We start from the raw sequence: 16,546 nt of genomic DNA, 5'->3' as shown, positions 1-16,546 counted from the left end.
TCCACGGGCTAGCCGCTAACGCACGCTAGCATGGCAAAATCGCTGGAGAAGCAGACAAACGGTGCGGACGGACTGCCACTTATTGACCTGACGTTTCCAGCCGAACGCCTCTTCGAATACCAGTGGCCTCGAGACGATCCATCGGCCGAGTTCTACCTCCTGCAAGAGCAAGTCGCCGAATACCTCGGCATCAACGGAGTCCGTTCGTTTCAACGCAAATACCCGAGCCTCCAACGCAGGCCCGTCTTAGTCGAAGAGCGCGATTACCTCTTCGACGAGGGAGCGATCGACGAACAGCAATTTTCTCAAGGCCTCACAGCACTGCGCAGTGATGACGTCTGTCAGCTGATGATGCGCGAGCATCCGGACGAGTACAGGCGCTATGCGCGCGTGCTTCAAGATCGCGAGCTAAAAAAGCGCGCCGACGAACAAAAGGCGCTCGTTTCCTCGACAACGAAAAGACCCGGCGGTCGCGGACGCGGCGATTCGCTGCGCGTGCAACACGCGTGGAAGCGCGCGTCCCAGCAGGCGACCGATTTCAACGCAAAATTGGCGCGAGATCGCGAAACGCGTCGCTGCGCCTATTACGACTTTCAAACGAATTTGATTCACTATCCCAAGAACGTGCTTCGAAAACCGCCGCCGCGAGAACCGGATGTCGAACGGACGTGGTATCCCGTCGCACTCGTACCGGGTCAATATCAGGAGACGTATGTTCGATATGAGCCCGAGGAATTGAAGGCGTTTCCGCTCAATACGGCTTTGGTGCCGCCGCCGCCGGCATTGGAAAAACCGCCGCCGCCCCGAGTTCCGGATCCCGTTCAAGTACCAGTCGCCATTGAACGGAAGAGGGTTCTCGTATCGTCGTCAACGGCGACACCGGGAGTCAAAAGACGACGCGGACGACCGCGAAAAAGGCCGGCGACGCCGTGCCAGTTGTGCGGAATTTGTCGAAAGGGAAAGGAGTCGAATCCGAATGGCGTGCCGGAAGAGTTGGTCAGTTGCTCGAAGTGCGGCAACAGCGGCCATCCGACGACGTGTCTGGAAATGAGCGACGAACTTCTCGCCGTCGTGCGAACGTACGCGTGGCAGTGCATCGAGTGCAAGACGTGCAGCAAGTGCGAGGATCCGCACGACGACGATAAGATGCTCTTCTGCGATCGATGCGATCGCGGCTATCACACGTATTGCGTTGGGTTGGAGAGCCTGCCGCAGGGCCAGTGGCTGTGCAAGGGATGCTCCCGCGGGAAAGAGAAATCATAGACATTGAAACATTTTTTTTTCTTAGTCGAAGCTGTCCAAAAGAGTTCCACGTAAAACAAAGTCATAGCAAATAGGATTAAAATAGAGATTGGTTTTTTTGTCTTGCCTGTACAGAATATTTCATTCTCGTACGAAAATTCCTTCATATATCTATGGCGTCGGCTCGGATGACGCCCGCTGCTTCCTCCTGCCTTTGCCTCTCGCGCAGCTGCGCGTCGATGTACAAGTTGATCACGTCGGCTATGTCGCGACCCTAGAAGCGAGTTCGTAGGCTTGCCAACGAAAAAAATCGAGCGAGTCGTACGTAAAGCGTCTCGAGTCGCGTGACGCGGTGCACCATCAGATTGCCGCATTTCAAGTCCAGGTAATGACGTCCTGAGCTGGATCGGAGGCGTCTCGTCGAAACGACTTCGCTGAACGGGTACGATATGAGCGTTTCCTGATGAGAAAATCAAAATGTTTTTGTTCGGGGCTCCTTGAATTTCTTCGTACCCTTGTTTTGCATTTGAGAAAATGTACACCTCTCTTATTCACAGCCAATAGGCACTCGCAATTTACCCGTCGATCGGAAACATGCTATTAGGAATAATAACACATCTATTACCTTCTATATAGAATGCGGCGTACCTTGATCGGGAAGAAACGCGAGCCAAACAGTGGCCAATTTTTGATAATTTCTATAAAGACGCCTTCTTCGAAATCAATATTTGCAGCAATATGCTCGTACCGATAAATTGTGCCTTGGACTCTTCGGGACTTGCATACTTAAACTCTTCAAAGTGCTCGTGAATAATTTTGACCCACAACTGGAATCGCAAATTCTCCGCCAATCCAGCAGGAATCAACTTCTGAACCTCTTTCCTATAAGCCAACAACGATACAAACCGTCCGTAGCAGTTGCACCACTTTTACTCACGTCGACGGAAATTCAGTGGCTTTATTAGCTCGATGAATCAAAGCAGCCAGCATAGCAACTTCACTCTAAATTGATGATCCCTGTAGTATAAAATCCGGCTGAAAGTCCATGCTCTTTACCTGTATAGCAGGAGTAATTTCGTTGTTCTCAAGCACAATCAAATTCCCACGCATAAAATCGGGAAAGGCCTGATGAATGAAAAAAATCTACAATCGTCACTTCAAGAGCACTGGCAATGATCGATACCTGGTTATACAAAAGATTGACCAATTCTGCGCTCTCGAATTTTAAAGGTCGGAACCATAGGACTTTCTTGAAGTACAGCCAGTACTCCGTTTCGTGGCGTTCCAATTCGTTAGTGAAATCAAGAACGTAGTCAGAAGGCGGTAGAGCCACAGGCAAAAAGTCTAAAAGCATTGATTGTAGAGAGAAATAATTATTGTCTCATAGTCATACGTACGTTTTCCAAGGTCGGCGAAGAGGCCAAATTCGTCCAGATCTTCGTCTGATGTCAAACCCATCGACCTGCAGAGTTCCTTTATCACATCGCGAGATGTCTGTGCACACAGTCAATCAAAAAAAAAGTAGATCTCGTTTAGAGTGAGTACACTCACGGTGCTCGTCTTTATTTTTAATATTTTCGACACGTCGCCGGGCATGTAAATCATCTGACGTTTCGTGAATCGTCCGAGCTGCAAGAAAACGAATTGAAACGAACAATTTTGCTAGTACACTGCCTTACAGCAATGGCTTTGATCTCCAGAGAAGACGGCGGTTCCTTTCGCCCCCCGTACCTGAAAGTCCTCGCCAAGTTCTGAAGACAAATAGCCGCCGTGGCTGCAATGAAAGAGAACACAAGAACATGCAGTTAAGTAGTCTATACTACTCCTGCTGCAATGACGTACCGTGAAATTCCCGCTTCGAATCTCTTGCCGTTGCCTTCAAATATTTCTCCAAGTAGGGCTTAAACAACTCCGAGCAGGAGTTGAATGCAAGGCATATGGAGAGAAGTCGCCATCCGCGCGCGCAACTGTCTCTGTAAGCGAAGACGAAGAATTGTTTCTCCATTTTTTATAATGTCCTTCGCTCTTACGCTCTCGTGCTCTTATTGCTTGTCGTCTGCTTGATGAGCTGACAGAAGATTTCGTCTCGCATGTCTTCGTGATCGCGCATCGCTTTGAGAATGTAGAAGACGGTATCGGCTTCACTCTTTCCTTTGCTCATGTAGTCCCCCATGAATCTCATTATAGCTACACATAATCAAAAAAGTTGCGAGGGGCGCTTATATTAATATTACGGTTATGATTATTTCCACTCACCTATGAAACACTCGAGAGCCAACTTATTCAGAAGCGCCGGCAAGGGTAGCAGAGACGCCTGAATGGGCGACTGAAAAACAAAGCACGTTCACTTGACGTCAAAAAAACCGACTCTCTTCTCGCCTTGCCAAACTTCACCAGATCGGCCAAATTCGACCAGGACCACGATTCCTTTCGTTTCGACTTGGCCGTGCCGCGTCCGAACGTCGCTCGTAGCGTGCCAACGAGCTTCAGCGTGCCGCGAATCGAACCGTCGGCCTTGCGCTGCATTTCGTACTTGTCGTGACGAAAGTACTCCTTCGCGAATTCCATCATCGAAAAGCGACCCGTCATCACTTCGTCGTCGTCGCCGCCGATCAGAGAAGCGTCGTCGTCGTCGACGATTGCCGCTCCCGGAGAACGAGTCGTCGTCAGCGCGGTCGTAGAGCCCGCGGACGTCGTCGCCTTGTCGGCGAGCGGCGTCGATCGGGTTTCTTTTCCTCGACGACTCTTGAAACTCGCGCTCCTTGCAATCTGGTTTACGAGAAAAAAAGTCGATTGCAGTCTTTTTCTCGGTCTCAGCTAATACGTACTTTGGATTGTTCGACTGCAATCGTTGATCTCGACGATCGTTTCTTGAAAGCGCTGCGACGAGATTGCTATATACGAACGTCGTTGTTGATAAACAAGATTTTTTCTCTTTTATTTCGTTTTGTTTTACTTCAATTGCTGCTTCTGTTGGTGGGCCCAGTATTGGGTGAACGTAGTCGGCCGGAAAGCTTCCCGTTCTGCCTTCGTGCATGCCGAAGAGCCATCCGTCGTCGAGACCGTCCTTGTGTTTCAATTTGATGACGGATCCCTTTCGGAAACTGAGCAATGTCGACTCGCGCGTCTCGTAGTCTTCGACGGCTAGAACGTATTTTGCGTCCTATGGGAGAAAGAGGCTTTCAGTCGTGGTAAAAATGAGCGACACGAAAGAATACCTTTTCTAAGGATATCATCTGAGCTTCGATGAGTTGAGCGATGTGGGGCGCCTGAAATAAATCATATGTTTCTTGTAAAAATTCTACCGAAACGTCATACGCACCCTGCTTGTTTGGAATACGACACTGATGTCGTTAAGCGTCAGATACAGCGAGAATTCGTCCGCATACCAGTCCGACAATTCGCCGTATCTGAAGGGAGAAAATGTAAAACGCGCCCGAGGCGATTGTGATCTTACGCGTAGCTGTCCAGCATCTGCAGCTCCAAGCCGTGCTGTCGTATCAACTTGATGCCCGTGTGCGTCAGTCCGAGATGGGTATAGTGCCTCACTTCGGGACCGAGACCCTGTGGCGAAAAGGAATTGAATTTGACGCCTCCCCACATCCCCCTCCCGCTTCGCTTACAACAATACGGAACAGTTTCGTGAAATAGCACGACCATTCCTTTGCCGTGTCGATGACGATCTTTTTCACGGCGAAACTCTGCGAGAGATTCTGCAACGTAATTCCATAGCGACCTACAGGCACAAAATTCACGTCATCACTTCATCACGTGTAGTTTACGTACGTAAAAGATCTTTCATCTTAGCACGCTCAGTTCGGCCTATTCGACAGCACGTGGTCGAAAACGTGTCCAAAACAATCTGGAATAGAAAGTTGAGATAAACGTAAAACCCTCCCACCCAAAAGAAAAACCTGAGAGAAAATCAAATCGACTAGTTGATTGTCGAGCTTTTCGTTGGCTCCGAACATCTAAAAAACGAAACTTCTCGCTGAGGCAAGTGGAGATATACGAAAGGAAACTACCTCTTTACGAATGGTCAGCGACCACGTCGGCCGGTTATACATAACAGCGGGTCCTCGTATCGGCTGAACAAGTCGTACCGGACGACTTCGCCTCGGCAGCAATTCCGCGTCCAAAATCGACACCGACGACACGGCCGCCGTCAGTTCCGCGGCCAAATTGCGCGAACTTGCCGATGGCGCAACCGGATCGCCAATAACGGCAGTCGGGGGTGGAGGCGGAGGCGGAAAATTAGGCGGCGGCGGAAGCTCGTCGGGACTGATCAAGATTTCGTCATCGTTGAGTACCTTCGCTCGTTGGGCCGCCAATTGCGATTGCAAGTCAAATCCAGGATTACGATTCTGCTGCTGCCTCTTCGACCCGAGAGCCTTCTTACGCGCGGCGAGAGCGCGAGCAAAGTCACTCATCGGCTGATCCGACGCCGACGACGACGAGTCGTCGTCGTCCGACCGCCGCTGAGAGAACTGCTTCGCAAACATCGCCGCCATGTTCTTGACGGCGTTGCCGGGCGAAGCGTTTCCTTCGGCAACGCCGAAAAGAGGAACGGCGCCGGGGGGCTTCTTCGCGTTGGGCGGCGGTATGCCGCCGCGTCCTTTTAGTCGTCCCGAAAGCGAAACGGCGTCGCCGAGACCGTTCAACGAGTCGCTCGCGCCGTCGCCGTCACCGACCACACGGCTAAATAGACTGTCTAGATAGTCGGCGACGGCGTCGCGTTCCTGGGGAGTTGTCGTCGTCGCACCGTGAGGATTCACTGCGGCGCTGAGACGAGGATATTGACCGGCGCGCGGAAGCGCCGGTCGCTTTCGATTTCCCAGGCGGAGATTTTGGAGGCCGGCCGGATTTTCGTCGTTAGACGACTGGTTGCGACGGGCAAACGAAGGAGAACCAAGTCGACTGCAAACAAAAAGAAAAAAAGATAGTTTTTCGTCCGCGTCTCTGTTGACGCTCTCTCACTTCGGCAATCCCATGTGGCGCAAGCCGCCGCGAAGCGTGCCGTATCCGCGCGTGCAGATGCCCGGCGACGACGACGCGGGAAACTCCGGCGGGAGTTCGAGTTCAGACAGAAGATCCAAGACGAAATCGTGTCCGTTCAATTCGTGCCGTTCCTTGTCCTCGATCAACGCGACGGTCCAGCCGCCGTGACCGACGTCAACGTCGCGATCGCGTAGCAAATGATTAGCAATCTCCTCGGCCGTCGTCCACGAATCAACGACAGCCCAGACTTTATCGTCTAGCCGAAGAAAAAGGACGCTTTAGCTACTTACTCTCTGGAGAAAGGGGGCCCCCGCTATATTATTAACCAAGACTAACCGTCCGAAAAGGTGAACGGTAAAACGATGGTAGAAAAACTTCGCACCGACTTCCATTCTAACATCGACGGCGGATGAGATCGTGCGATGCCGCTCAGCGAGACGTCGCAGCGTAGGAGACGATGCTGGCAAAATCCGTTGTAGCCATTCAGTCCGCAATCGGACACATAACTACAGCGCAACAAAAAATCTCCGTCTCTCTTTCCTTTACCCTCTCAAATCTCCCTTACTTGAGCAAAAACTTATAAAGGGAAGGCGACGGCGGAAAGGCGCTCAGGCACAGTCCCATCAACATCCAACCGCGTTCGGCGCTCGCCTCGTCCGGATTGCCGTACGTTTGATCGACGATTTGGGCGTAGATTTCGTCGCGCAGCTCTCGATTGGCAATTCCCTTTTGAACGATGTAGTTGCCGATGGCGACTTCTTGGGGTCCGCTCACGGCCGGATCGCCCATGAAACGCATAATCTGTTTGGAAAATTATTATCCAAAATGTAAGACGAATCGGAAATCACCATTTTAAATAGAGCAATCGCTTCGTCGTGAAAGAAGTCGTTCTGCATCTTGAGGAACGACTGGCCGATGGGCTGCGTTTTAAATCCCAAGACACTGCCCTCCTAGTAAACCAACAATAACGATGTACTAGACAACATCCGAGACGCGCTACGAGTCATTAAGCCGCGTGGAAAACGGACGTTCTATAGAATGTTTCTCTAGCATATGTAGCATTCCCTGTAGTCAGGCCATAAGAAAGGCAGCCTCAGAGCCAAGGACATATGCATTATCTCTCTCTCTCTCTCGCCGCTCCCCAATAATTCGGTACTACGGTACGTACCTGAAAATAAGCTCCCGCAAATTTGGAAAACGTGTAGGCGTCAATGTCGTCCGGTAGCCTGCTCTTGCTGAGCTCGGTTGCAATGAAGTCGTTTCGCACCGCCGTCAGACCTCGTTCCGTGTGGGGATGTCGCCACCCTATTCAAAGTACATATTCAAATTTGTTCAAAAATTCGTCGCATCGTCACCTCTTGCTATAGAGTCGAGAATGAGAGCCAACTCGGGCGGTATCTCCAAACTTGTCACGTCGATCATGACTCGTTCAACGACCGGTTGCAGTCGATCGGGCGTGAAGACCATGCTCGCCAGGGCGCGCTTTCTCGCCTTCTCCTCTTCCTGCATTCGACGCAATTCCTCCTGCTCGCGACGGTGAGCGTCTCGAATCTGAAAAAAATTGCACAAAATTTTCAATGTACGCGGGCCCCCCGCTTTACTCCTCGCTCACCGCAATGTATTTCGTTCTCTGTAGACGCATTCGAACGAAGGCTTGCAAAGAGAGGATTGCTCGTCGAAAGGCAAGAAATCGTTTCCTGGGAAGAGAACAGTATCAATCCAAGACAAAACTTAAAAATTGGCGCGGTTACCTGGTCAAATAAGCCATCACCCATCTATTGATTGTGAGAACGGCGTTTCTCAGTTTTCTGTAACGCACCCTAGCTTGAAAACCTCGCACCTTAAAAAAACGATACTTTATAAAGAGAGAGGCTACACAACTGAGCGTCTCCACTCACGTGTTTCTGTATCATTATCACTATATCGCGAAGTCGAATGGCCCTCGCCTCCTCGAGCTTCTGTTCCGCTCTCTCGCGCAAAAACACCTGAAATGCAGTCGTCATGCTTTCATACAAAAAAGTTGACAATTGCAGCCTGCCTTCGTTCGTCCAATCTGATAGCCTTCACTACCTCTCGCCTCCATAAGCTGAACGCAAACGGCTCGCGCGTCGCTGATAGTCGCAGGTGCTCCGCGAAGAAGACAATGATATCTGAAAATAAAAAGTGCAGTACGACGTCAGAGTAGTGCACAGCGTATTCACCCACCTCTTTGCGAAGGCTTCGAATTTCAGTCGAACCGGAAACCCAGCACGTCGTATTCGAATCGTTTCCAACATTCCGGAATAGCGCAGCTGATCCAAGACCAACTGATTCTCAAATTTCATTGGCGCCTGAAACAAAATCACGTCAAAAAAAAAAGAAAGCGTGTTTGCGTAGACTCATTGACCTTGCTGGCGTTCGGCTTGATACAGCGAACAAAGAAAGGATGACACCTGTCACGAGAAAGCGTATATATCATTTTTTCGCCTCTATAATTCAAAACGGAGAAATTGCCTTGACATAGCGGCGATGAGATCCGCTAACGATTCGTGAAATTTCGACGCAACGGTCGGCGCCTTCCTCTTTCGAGCGCCGCCTTGCGCCTGCTTCGCCGTCTCGTAGTCGTCAGCAAACAGCGAAGAAATGAACTAAGACATAAAATTAGTGCAAGAAACGGAGTGCAGACATCTCAATACCAGCGAGGAACTGCTGTGCAACAACTCAATGAGATCGATACGCAAAACGTCCCTATTTTTGTCCAGAAATCCGTTCACCTACAAAGCGTAGAGAAGCATGGTACGGCGGCTTCTGTTTCTAGTTGTACTTACAGTGTACCACACGGTGCCAGCATAGTGTCGAATAGCGAATTGGGGCTTCTTCGTCTTGGGCTTGTTGAAGTACGAATTGCCGCCGTGCTGGTGAAACAGTTTCTCCAAGAAGGACTCGTCCGTTGCCTAGAGTCAAACAGAACGAGTTAGAGACGGCAAGGCTGCGTAGAATGCAATCTACGACTTTCGGAAAGTGACTTTCGTCGTCGAGAATGTGCAAAATGCCAAGCGGCTTCTTGGCGATCAAATCCAAGCACGGTTGATTGTCGTTGAATTCGATCATCGTCCAGCTAATCTCCTCTCTGCTGTATTCCTCCTATTAAAAAGCAAGCCGTCCAAGCGGCGTCCAGGTATTTTGTTCTGTATTTACCTGCTCCAGTTTAAATATGTGCTGATTGAAATAGTACTGAAGATTCTCATTGGCATAATTAATACAAGCCTGTTCAAAACTATTGACTTGAAAATCCTAGAGAGAGAGAGAAAAGTAGAGAAAGCCCGTCGCATAGACTCTTCTCCTACCTCAAATCCAAAAATGTCCAGCACAGCAATCGAAAGATCCTTTTTCTTTTTATCGATAATCGAATTGACTCGTCTGACGAGCCACATGAAGAGCTTGGAGTAGAGCGCCTTGGCGAGCGCGTCGCGCGCGTCCAACGCCTGCTCGATGTTGAACGGACTGCGAAATCGTTCGCCGCGCGTCTCCGTCAGCTTGTGCGTGAGCGAGAGCCGAAAGCCGTCGGCGGGGCCCATGAGAAGAGCCGAAACGGCGCGCAGTTCGTCTTCGTTTTGAACGAGAGACGCGTCCTGTCCATGAGCCTGAGAGAAGAGAAAAGGGGGATCCGGGGAGCCCCTTTCTCCCAAACTTATTCGAGACTTACGACTGTGATTTCAAAGCAGATGTTGCCCAAGTGTAGAACGGCGGAGAGTATTCGAAAGATCGCGTCTTTTTCCGTGTGCTACTCACATGACTTCGATCAATAATTCGACAATAATTGGCCGAAATATCCGTACAGTGAATCCGAGCACTTCCATTGCTCCGACCAATCGTTCGAAATCGTTTCCGTCGTCTTTGGTCGCAATTACAGACGCGTCTCCCTAAAATTCAAATATTTGACGTCACGAGTCGCGTGACCTTGTACCGTACCTGATTCAGATAAAAATAGTCGTCGGCTTCCAGGAGACCATACTTTCGCTTTTCGTCGCCAGTCAAACCGGCTATTATTTCGTAAAACACGTGATAATTTCGTTCGCCATCAGCCTGCATCTCTACATCACGAAAAGAAGTCCTCTCTCTCTCTCCCTTCGTACCTGGCTGACGATTCGAGATTTTTCCAATAAATATTCTGTCGTTTTGGCACCGCAAATGACCCCACTACAGTGGGGAGGGAATCAGTACGTCGTTCTTATTCTTTCTAGATTTCCTTACCGTTTACTAAAATTGATCTCCAAATATTTCCCAAAACGACTCGAATTGTCATTGCGAATCGTCTTCGCATTGCCAAAAGATTCCAGCAGAGGATTGGCTTCGAGTATCTGCTCCGTTGTCAAATTGCTCGACGCTCGATTGATCGCAGCCAAATACTGCATAATCAATTTGGTCGACTCCGTCTTTCCAGCTCCACTTTCGCCACTAAAACGCAAAGACATTGAACAGTACTGATAGAGACCGATCCATTAATTAAATAAGGGTAACCAGGTAATGAAATAGTCTGATGTATTTACATCTATAACTAACCTGATGACGACACACTGATCGTCTCTCGTCTTCAACATGTTGGCATAGGCAGCACTCCCAATAGCAAAAATGTGCCTATAGTAGAGAGAACTATATTATATCTGGGCGTACTGGGTGTGAGAGCGCGTACGTACGGCGGTAGTTTGCCGATGAGTTGGCCTTCGTATTTTCGCACCATCTCCTTGCCGTAGATGCCGATTTGAGTGTAGGGATTGGCGGCGACGAGAATCGATCCAGTGTACGTCTAGAGATCGATGAACGATAGAGATAAATCGCCTCGATTCTCGTCGCGCGTACGTAAATCTGCTTCGACTCGTATCGTTTCCTTATATTTCTCAGCAGCGAACCCTGATGCAGATCGCTAGAGAGGAGAAGAATTCGATTTTCCTTCGGTCTGATCGACGTCGGATTCACCTCAATTGAATCATGTCTTCGACGCCCTGCGAGGGATCCATATCGGATACGGGCTTGACAGCTTGAATGTCGAGCGAGTATTCCTAAAGGGAGAGAGAGAGAGAAATACATCGCGACACCGCCCACACTTTCGATAGCCGTTCGCGCGACTGCTCGCCACTGGGCGATCGATAGCGAGGCGAGACGGGAGCCTCACCTTGCCATCTTCTTCGGCGCGCACGACGACGGTGCCCGATTTCGTCGACGATTTTGCGACGACGCCGTAGACGAGATATTCGCGACCGATGTGGAACCACACGGGTTTTGCCTGCACGAAGAGTAAGGATAATATCGAATCGGACGTACGGGGAAAGGGAGTAAACATTGGGCGGGGACCGGAGACGCGGCCATTGATTTGACAGCAGGCGTGAGAACGAAAGGGGCGCTCACCAATTCCATGTCTTAGAGCGACAAACGCTTCATCGGGATAATGAGCCGAATTCGCTGTGGGTCAAGCGCAAATCGTCGCTTGGAGACGAATTAGAGCAAGGAGAACGATTCGGGGGTTTATATCAACGTGTCATTGGGCGGGGGGAAAACAAAAAAACAGTGGCACAAACCGATACACACGTACAACAGCTACGCACAACATACGCACACAGAACAGACGTAACGTGTAGTCTCGACCGTTCCTCCTACTTTCTGCTGCGCTTGCACCCTAAGTAGACAACGAGTGCCACAACCACGCTCATTCCGGTGAATACGACGCCAAACAAGGCCCAGTCGTGGAGTTGGGTTGGCTCGATGTCATCAGCCTTCTGAGGCTCGTCCTCTTTCTCCTCGCTTGGAAGCTGATCGCTGCGACCGGCGCAGGAATTGATAGTGCAAGAGCCTAACGAAAATAAATCAATGAAAACTCTAATTTTTCAATTTTCCCCGAGTTAAGATCGATATTTAGCAAAATTAATGTACTGCACTGTACCTGAATTGAATTTCAAAGCAATTTCACTAGCAGAAATTTTGGCGTCATCTTGCACAAATGGATAGATAATGAGCAAATGTCTGGGAGACTCCCAAAACGCCAAATGCGGCTGGTTCGCCAGAGCGAACGGCTCGATCTTGACAATTTGGCTGAGACTCTCGCGTTCCAATACGCGTGGCATGTCGGTGTCGTTGAAAAAGGTCACGCGTAACGAAGAGCCCGCTTCCACTTTGTTATCGGAAAACCCGAGAGCGGTCAGATCGGAGAGAAGAGGCATTTCTTTCTCTGTTTGAATCAGAGAGCTAATTCTCGTTTGTTCCATTGGCGATCTTCGTCCTCTGCTTCGTTCTCTTTCACTGATACAGTCCACTTGAGATGGAGAGAATTGAAACGTTGGTGGGTGATCATTGATGGTTCGAATGTTGATCTTCGTTGTGATGACAGCCGTCTCCGGCGGGACTCCACTGTCAGTCACCATGACGTGAATCTTGTCGGAACAAGAGAATGTGACGAAAATTACCGCATTTCGCAGCAAGTCAGACCTACCAGTCTGTCGAAACGCGTATCATCGCAGAAGAGTGTTGGCTCGTCCACGTTGGTAACGTAGCGAATGTTACCGATAAACTTCTCGTAGGCATCATCAAGAGCAGCGGCGTCTGATTGATTCTGAAAGAAAAAAAAAGAGTCTTAGCGCTTTGAAACGGACGTAAGCAGCAAACAAACAGGCGTCTTTCAAACTATACTGTTCTGGTGTGATACAAATTCTGTATACAGTAGACTCACTGCGACGATTCCTTGAGTTTCAGCAACAATTTCAAAGTCGCCGGAAATGGTATGTCCCACGTTTGTTACCTAAGAAATTCCCACCGTTGCTAACATGTAAGGCGACTATATGTAAGCAATACCTGGATTCGGGGGTCCGTTATTTGTTTCACCCAATAAAGAAAGTCTCCGGTGCACGTTGTCGCATTGTAGTCCAATTGGCCGCACAACGTAACTCTACGACTTCCAACTCAAAAAACACGCACGACATTATCTCATTTAGCACATACGTTAGTACCACTCTGAGACGGGTAATGTAGTTGAAGGTGACGTCGTCGATCGTGTCTCCGTCAGTCACACGAATTCTATGCGGATGAGGCACAATGTGTATGCCAAACGGACTTCCTTCCGTGAACGTCACATTGCCATCGTTAATATTCAAGCTGGGCGCGTCGTTGCGTTGTTCAACGCGAACGAAGACGGTAAAAGGCGCGCTGGTCGCACCTTCTGCATCCACAACCTCAAAGTTTACCTCGCGCACGCCTTCAGACGGTAATTCCTCTTTGCTGTTCTGATATTGAACAGTCAAAAGCACCTATGGCAATACGTATATAGTTTAATTAATTTCAAACAATACCAATATCTACTGGTACCTGTCTCATTGCCATCAAACTTGCCATCCCGGTCAAAGTGACAGAGTCACCTGAGTTTGATACAACTGCATTAATTCCCTCTGACATAGCCACTTGAAGATCAAGAGAAAGAACTTCATAGCCGCTGTCTAATACTCCTGTCAGTGCAATAGTGGCGCTAGCAACGTAGTGACTGTCAATGTCTTCCAGCCGCAGATCCTGACTATTGGGCAACAGCCCAATGGGGTTGCTGTCTTCCACAAAAGTGACATTGTGCTGTCGAAGAGGGGCCGGTGCGGGAGCGTAACCAGGCAGGGACTCGTTTCTCAGGTACAACAGAGGCGCATCGTTGGCCGTAACGAAAGTCAACTGCAATTCGCACAGTCAGGAAAATTGACTGGGACGTAAACTAATCTTACATAAAGCATGATGGAACTCGTATCCGTGCCATCGTTGACAGTTATCTCGAGACAAAAGGTAAAGTTTTGTAGCAGGTCTTGAGACAAAATACTGACGACAGCGTTATCCAACAGGGCATTTTCGTAATGCTGAATAGATGCGCTACCAGAAAACGTCTAGTCGCGTAAAAGAAAGAACAAAAGAAATTTTAGGTGAGATTCAACTGAAAGGCACTTTTATTTATCTCTACAGCTATTTAATTTGGCTTACAAGTTTCGTTTCATTAGCCGAAACTATCATTGTCGTGGCATGAAGGGGATCAGCCGGATTTGCTGAAAAGCTGAGCGCCCCACTTGGCACGTTTGTTGTGTCAACTATCACGGTAGCGCTATAAACGAGGACCAATAGAATTGCACTGATTGCTCTAATTTCCCATTACTTGGTCATATTCATGTTGTCACTGTCAGTTATCGTGATACTAGTAACAGCGTCGCGAAGACTCGCCTGAAAAGCGTCTTCGTTGAGCTCTGCATTGGCAGACATAACGCCACCGGCAAAAGTAAGAATGGGTGGATCGTTCACATTCACGAAGTTCAACCTATACAAGTATTTCCACTCGGCCAGAGTACGTCCATCATTCTCTCTAACGTTATTGTAGCCATTCCCTCGTTCATTCCGTCCGACACCGTATACTTGATAGTACGACTCGCAAGCACTCCAACATCGGGAGCTCTGAACACCTTCTGTATAAAGGCACGACGAGTTGACTCCGCGCTCTTACGTGCTGTAGTAAAAGACGATGCTCAAGGCAGACGCATAATCCTGCGTAGTTGCGGCCCCGTAAAACTGCAACTTATGCGGTTCCGATGCATTGACGCTAATTCCTGACGGAAGGTTGCTCGCAGTGACACTTAGTCTGTCGGTTGCGTCTCCGCCCATAACTTCCACCATTGCAGACATCATGGGGAAACTGAGAAAAAACGGTATGTGTTCGTGCCGTTGTCAACCTGTGCTATCGCATGCGTCTAATCTAACTATGCAAATCGAGCCAATCTGCATGCCGCTTAGCCCAGAGATCCTGGATACCTTGGGTGATCTTGATCCGTGACGTTGATGGCAAATGAGACATTAGACGTTTCGTCTTCCACGTAGCTGAACTCGTTTACTGCCGCAATATACAACATCATTTTGGTTGCAGCAAGTCTTCCCGATGCTTCTCACCGTCTGCTGTTACTACCGGCCCATCATCGTTCGTGCCTACGTAGGTCATCGTGATGTTAACCTGTTCGGTTGATTCCATGGTCCCGTTGATTGTGTAGTCCACCACAATGCCAAAAGTTCTTCAAAAGACGGGCAATTTGCAATGATATCAAGATCGAATAAATGGTATAAAACTGACCTGCTGAATCCAACATTCGGAGCTATCCCGTTATCGTATTCTAACGAGAGTAGCGACCTGCGAAGCTCCTCGCTTGAATCCACGCTGTTGATCTCCAATAGAGAGCTAAAATGACCCGTTCTGACCGTCTTCCTTTTACTAACACCTCAGTCTATTACATTGTGCCTTGAGTAGATCCAGAAGTCCCAACAGCGAATGTTGCAGGTATCCGACCTTCTGCAACTGCATCTCCCCTGTTTAGACGCACCTCAGACACGCCCACACCACCAACTTGGAAATCGTAAAACACTCGTACTTTAACTATAGTCTAAGCAACCGCATTACATAGAGTACATTGTTACAATCACAGTAGGAAGTGACTACCACGTTGGCAAAGTTAAAGTCGTCCGTCGAAATATCCGTGTCTTCGACGAGAAAAAACGCGTTGGAAGTTGCAAGAATCTCCGGTGGATTGAACGTCGTGTCGTCAGCGCTGTTGAGGTCAAGGTCGACTGAAGAGAAAGAAAACAAACAACGTAGCGTCGCACGAGGTCGACGGGGGGGATATATCAAAGATCAAAAGGACAACAACCATGGTACCTAAATAGCTAAAGGCAGGGACGTTGTGGGCGCGTCGTTTTACACAACGCACACAAAACGACATTCCGTTGCAAAAGCGCGGGGGCGCTCTCGATCCGGTCCGCCGATCGACGGTCGACCGAACTGAAAATGACTATATATGCAGTACGCTAAAAAAAAAGAGGGAGTCGCGATTCGCTTTCAAAACGTTTGATATGCCGCGGAATCGAATATCGCCGTCGTTGACTCGCGCGGATCACGAGAAAAGGTGTACGTTTGTACGAATCGCGTCATGTGGGGGGAAAACAGAGTAGTTTTGGATCAGGGTCTCTAATAGAAGCGCTTGTCGTAGTGACTGAGGAAGCCCACGAAGTTTGCCACTAAACGAGAACCGTGCGACGTACGTCTCTCACTCACTCGATCCTCCCTGAACGACAGTGACGACAATCAGCACAGTTGCCAGAAGGAATGGGACGCGTTTCATCGTCGTTCCTTTGTCACAAGAAGTCGATTACGGAAAGCCCCGTCTGATTGGCGTGTCGTCGCTTAGGCATTTCTATAAGACATGCCACTTGTCGCGATTGGCTGACCAGGTCGCTTGAATAAACAGATCCGCCTTTTTGGAGAACCACGCCTTTG

At 49.2% G+C, this 16,546-nt stretch overlaps 3 protein-coding genes across 3 annotated transcripts; 1 reads left to right on the top strand and 2 right to left on the bottom strand.

Annotated features, from left to right (window-relative positions):
* The first annotated feature begins 27 nt into the window (after positions 1 to 27).
* LOC136183936 (PHD finger protein 10-like) lies at positions 28 to 1,394 on the top strand. The gene has a single exon (XM_065970746.1). The coding sequence runs from the start codon at positions 31 to 33 to the stop codon at positions 1,261 to 1,263; it is 1,233 nt and encodes a 410-aa protein (XP_065826818.1). The 5' UTR covers positions 28 to 30; the 3' UTR covers positions 1,264 to 1,394.
* On the bottom strand, positions 1,258 to 11,744 carry LOC136183933 (unconventional myosin-XV-like). The gene is made up of 53 exons (XM_065970742.1): positions 11,626 to 11,744; positions 11,393 to 11,503; positions 11,197 to 11,279; positions 11,080 to 11,143; positions 10,917 to 11,026; positions 10,783 to 10,857; positions 10,474 to 10,677; positions 10,356 to 10,419; positions 10,192 to 10,305; positions 10,059 to 10,142; positions 9,926 to 10,003; positions 9,567 to 9,863; positions 9,418 to 9,513; positions 9,232 to 9,363; positions 9,048 to 9,173; positions 8,916 to 8,993; positions 8,734 to 8,867; positions 8,627 to 8,672; positions 8,446 to 8,570; positions 8,279 to 8,390; positions 8,139 to 8,225; positions 7,992 to 8,080; positions 7,853 to 7,937; positions 7,596 to 7,791; positions 7,409 to 7,545; positions 7,089 to 7,190; positions 6,806 to 7,041; positions 6,577 to 6,746; positions 6,220 to 6,496; positions 5,268 to 6,159; positions 5,157 to 5,213; positions 5,029 to 5,104; positions 4,866 to 4,978; positions 4,700 to 4,806; positions 4,565 to 4,652; positions 4,461 to 4,511; positions 4,199 to 4,405; positions 4,071 to 4,136; positions 3,622 to 4,011; positions 3,499 to 3,568; positions 3,273 to 3,429; positions 3,085 to 3,215; positions 2,922 to 3,016; positions 2,794 to 2,871; positions 2,640 to 2,736; positions 2,426 to 2,586; positions 2,299 to 2,367; positions 2,180 to 2,244; positions 1,991 to 2,124; positions 1,891 to 1,940; positions 1,756 to 1,839; positions 1,568 to 1,702; positions 1,258 to 1,516 (listed from the first exon to the last, which is right to left on the bottom strand). The coding sequence occupies exons 1-53, from the start codon at positions 11,632 to 11,634 to the stop codon at positions 1,406 to 1,408; spliced, it is 7,005 nt and encodes a 2,334-aa protein (XP_065826814.1). The 5' UTR covers positions 11,635 to 11,744; the 3' UTR covers positions 1,258 to 1,405.
* LOC136183934 (uncharacterized) lies at positions 11,716 to 16,473 on the bottom strand. The gene is made up of 18 exons (XM_065970743.1): positions 16,325 to 16,473; positions 15,713 to 15,840; positions 15,508 to 15,656; positions 15,350 to 15,454; positions 15,172 to 15,290; positions 15,037 to 15,115; positions 14,732 to 14,920; positions 14,599 to 14,682; positions 14,390 to 14,548; positions 14,221 to 14,338; positions 13,971 to 14,126; positions 13,573 to 13,920; positions 13,210 to 13,514; positions 13,063 to 13,156; positions 12,941 to 13,009; positions 12,704 to 12,823; positions 12,158 to 12,644; positions 11,716 to 12,067 (listed from the first exon to the last, which is right to left on the bottom strand). Exons 1-18 carry the CDS (start codon positions 16,389 to 16,391, stop codon positions 11,871 to 11,873), a joined length of 2,973 nt encoding a protein of 990 aa, XP_065826815.1. The 5' UTR covers positions 16,392 to 16,473; the 3' UTR covers positions 11,716 to 11,870.
* Between the last annotated feature and the right edge of the window lie 73 nt (positions 16,474 to 16,546).

The sequence above is a fragment of the Oscarella lobularis genome, chromosome 2 (genome assembly GCF_947507565.1).
Source record: "Oscarella lobularis chromosome 2, ooOscLobu1.1, whole genome shotgun sequence".
Taxonomy (NCBI): Eukaryota; Metazoa; Porifera; class Homoscleromorpha; order Homosclerophorida; family Oscarellidae; genus Oscarella; species Oscarella lobularis.
The sequence above is the reverse complement of the archived record's forward strand: the minus strand, read 5'-3'. Positions and strand labels throughout refer to the sequence as shown.

What these genes read in the sequence shown, in the direction of transcription:
- LOC136183936 (XM_065970746.1), top strand. Translation starts at nt 31, where the DNA reads ATGGCAAAATCGCTGGAGAAGCAGACAAACGGTGCGGACGGACTGCCA.
- LOC136183933 (XM_065970742.1), bottom strand. An exon ending in AGCAATAAGAGCACGAGAGC is followed by an intron (nt 3,216 to 3,272) that starts GTAAGAGCGAAG and finishes CTTCGCTTACAG; the next exon opens with AGACAGTTGCGCGCGCGGAT. An exon ending in CTTCGCCGACCTTGGAAAAC is followed by an intron (nt 2,587 to 2,639) that starts GTACGTATGACT and finishes CAATGCTTTTAG; the next exon opens with ACTTTTTGCCTGTGGCTCTA.
- LOC136183934 (XM_065970743.1), bottom strand. Translation starts at nt 16,391, where the DNA reads ATGAAACGCGTCCCATTCCTTCTGGCAACTGTGCTGATTGTCGTCACT. An exon ending in GAGGGAATGGCTACAATAAC is followed by an intron (nt 14,549 to 14,598) that starts GTTAGAGAGAAT and finishes ATACTTGTATAG; the next exon opens with GTTGAACTTCGTGAATGTGA. An exon ending in CGAGTTCCATCATGCTTTAT is followed by an intron (nt 13,921 to 13,970) that starts GTAAGATTAGTT and finishes TGCGAATTGCAG; the next exon opens with TTGACTTTCGTTACGGCCAA.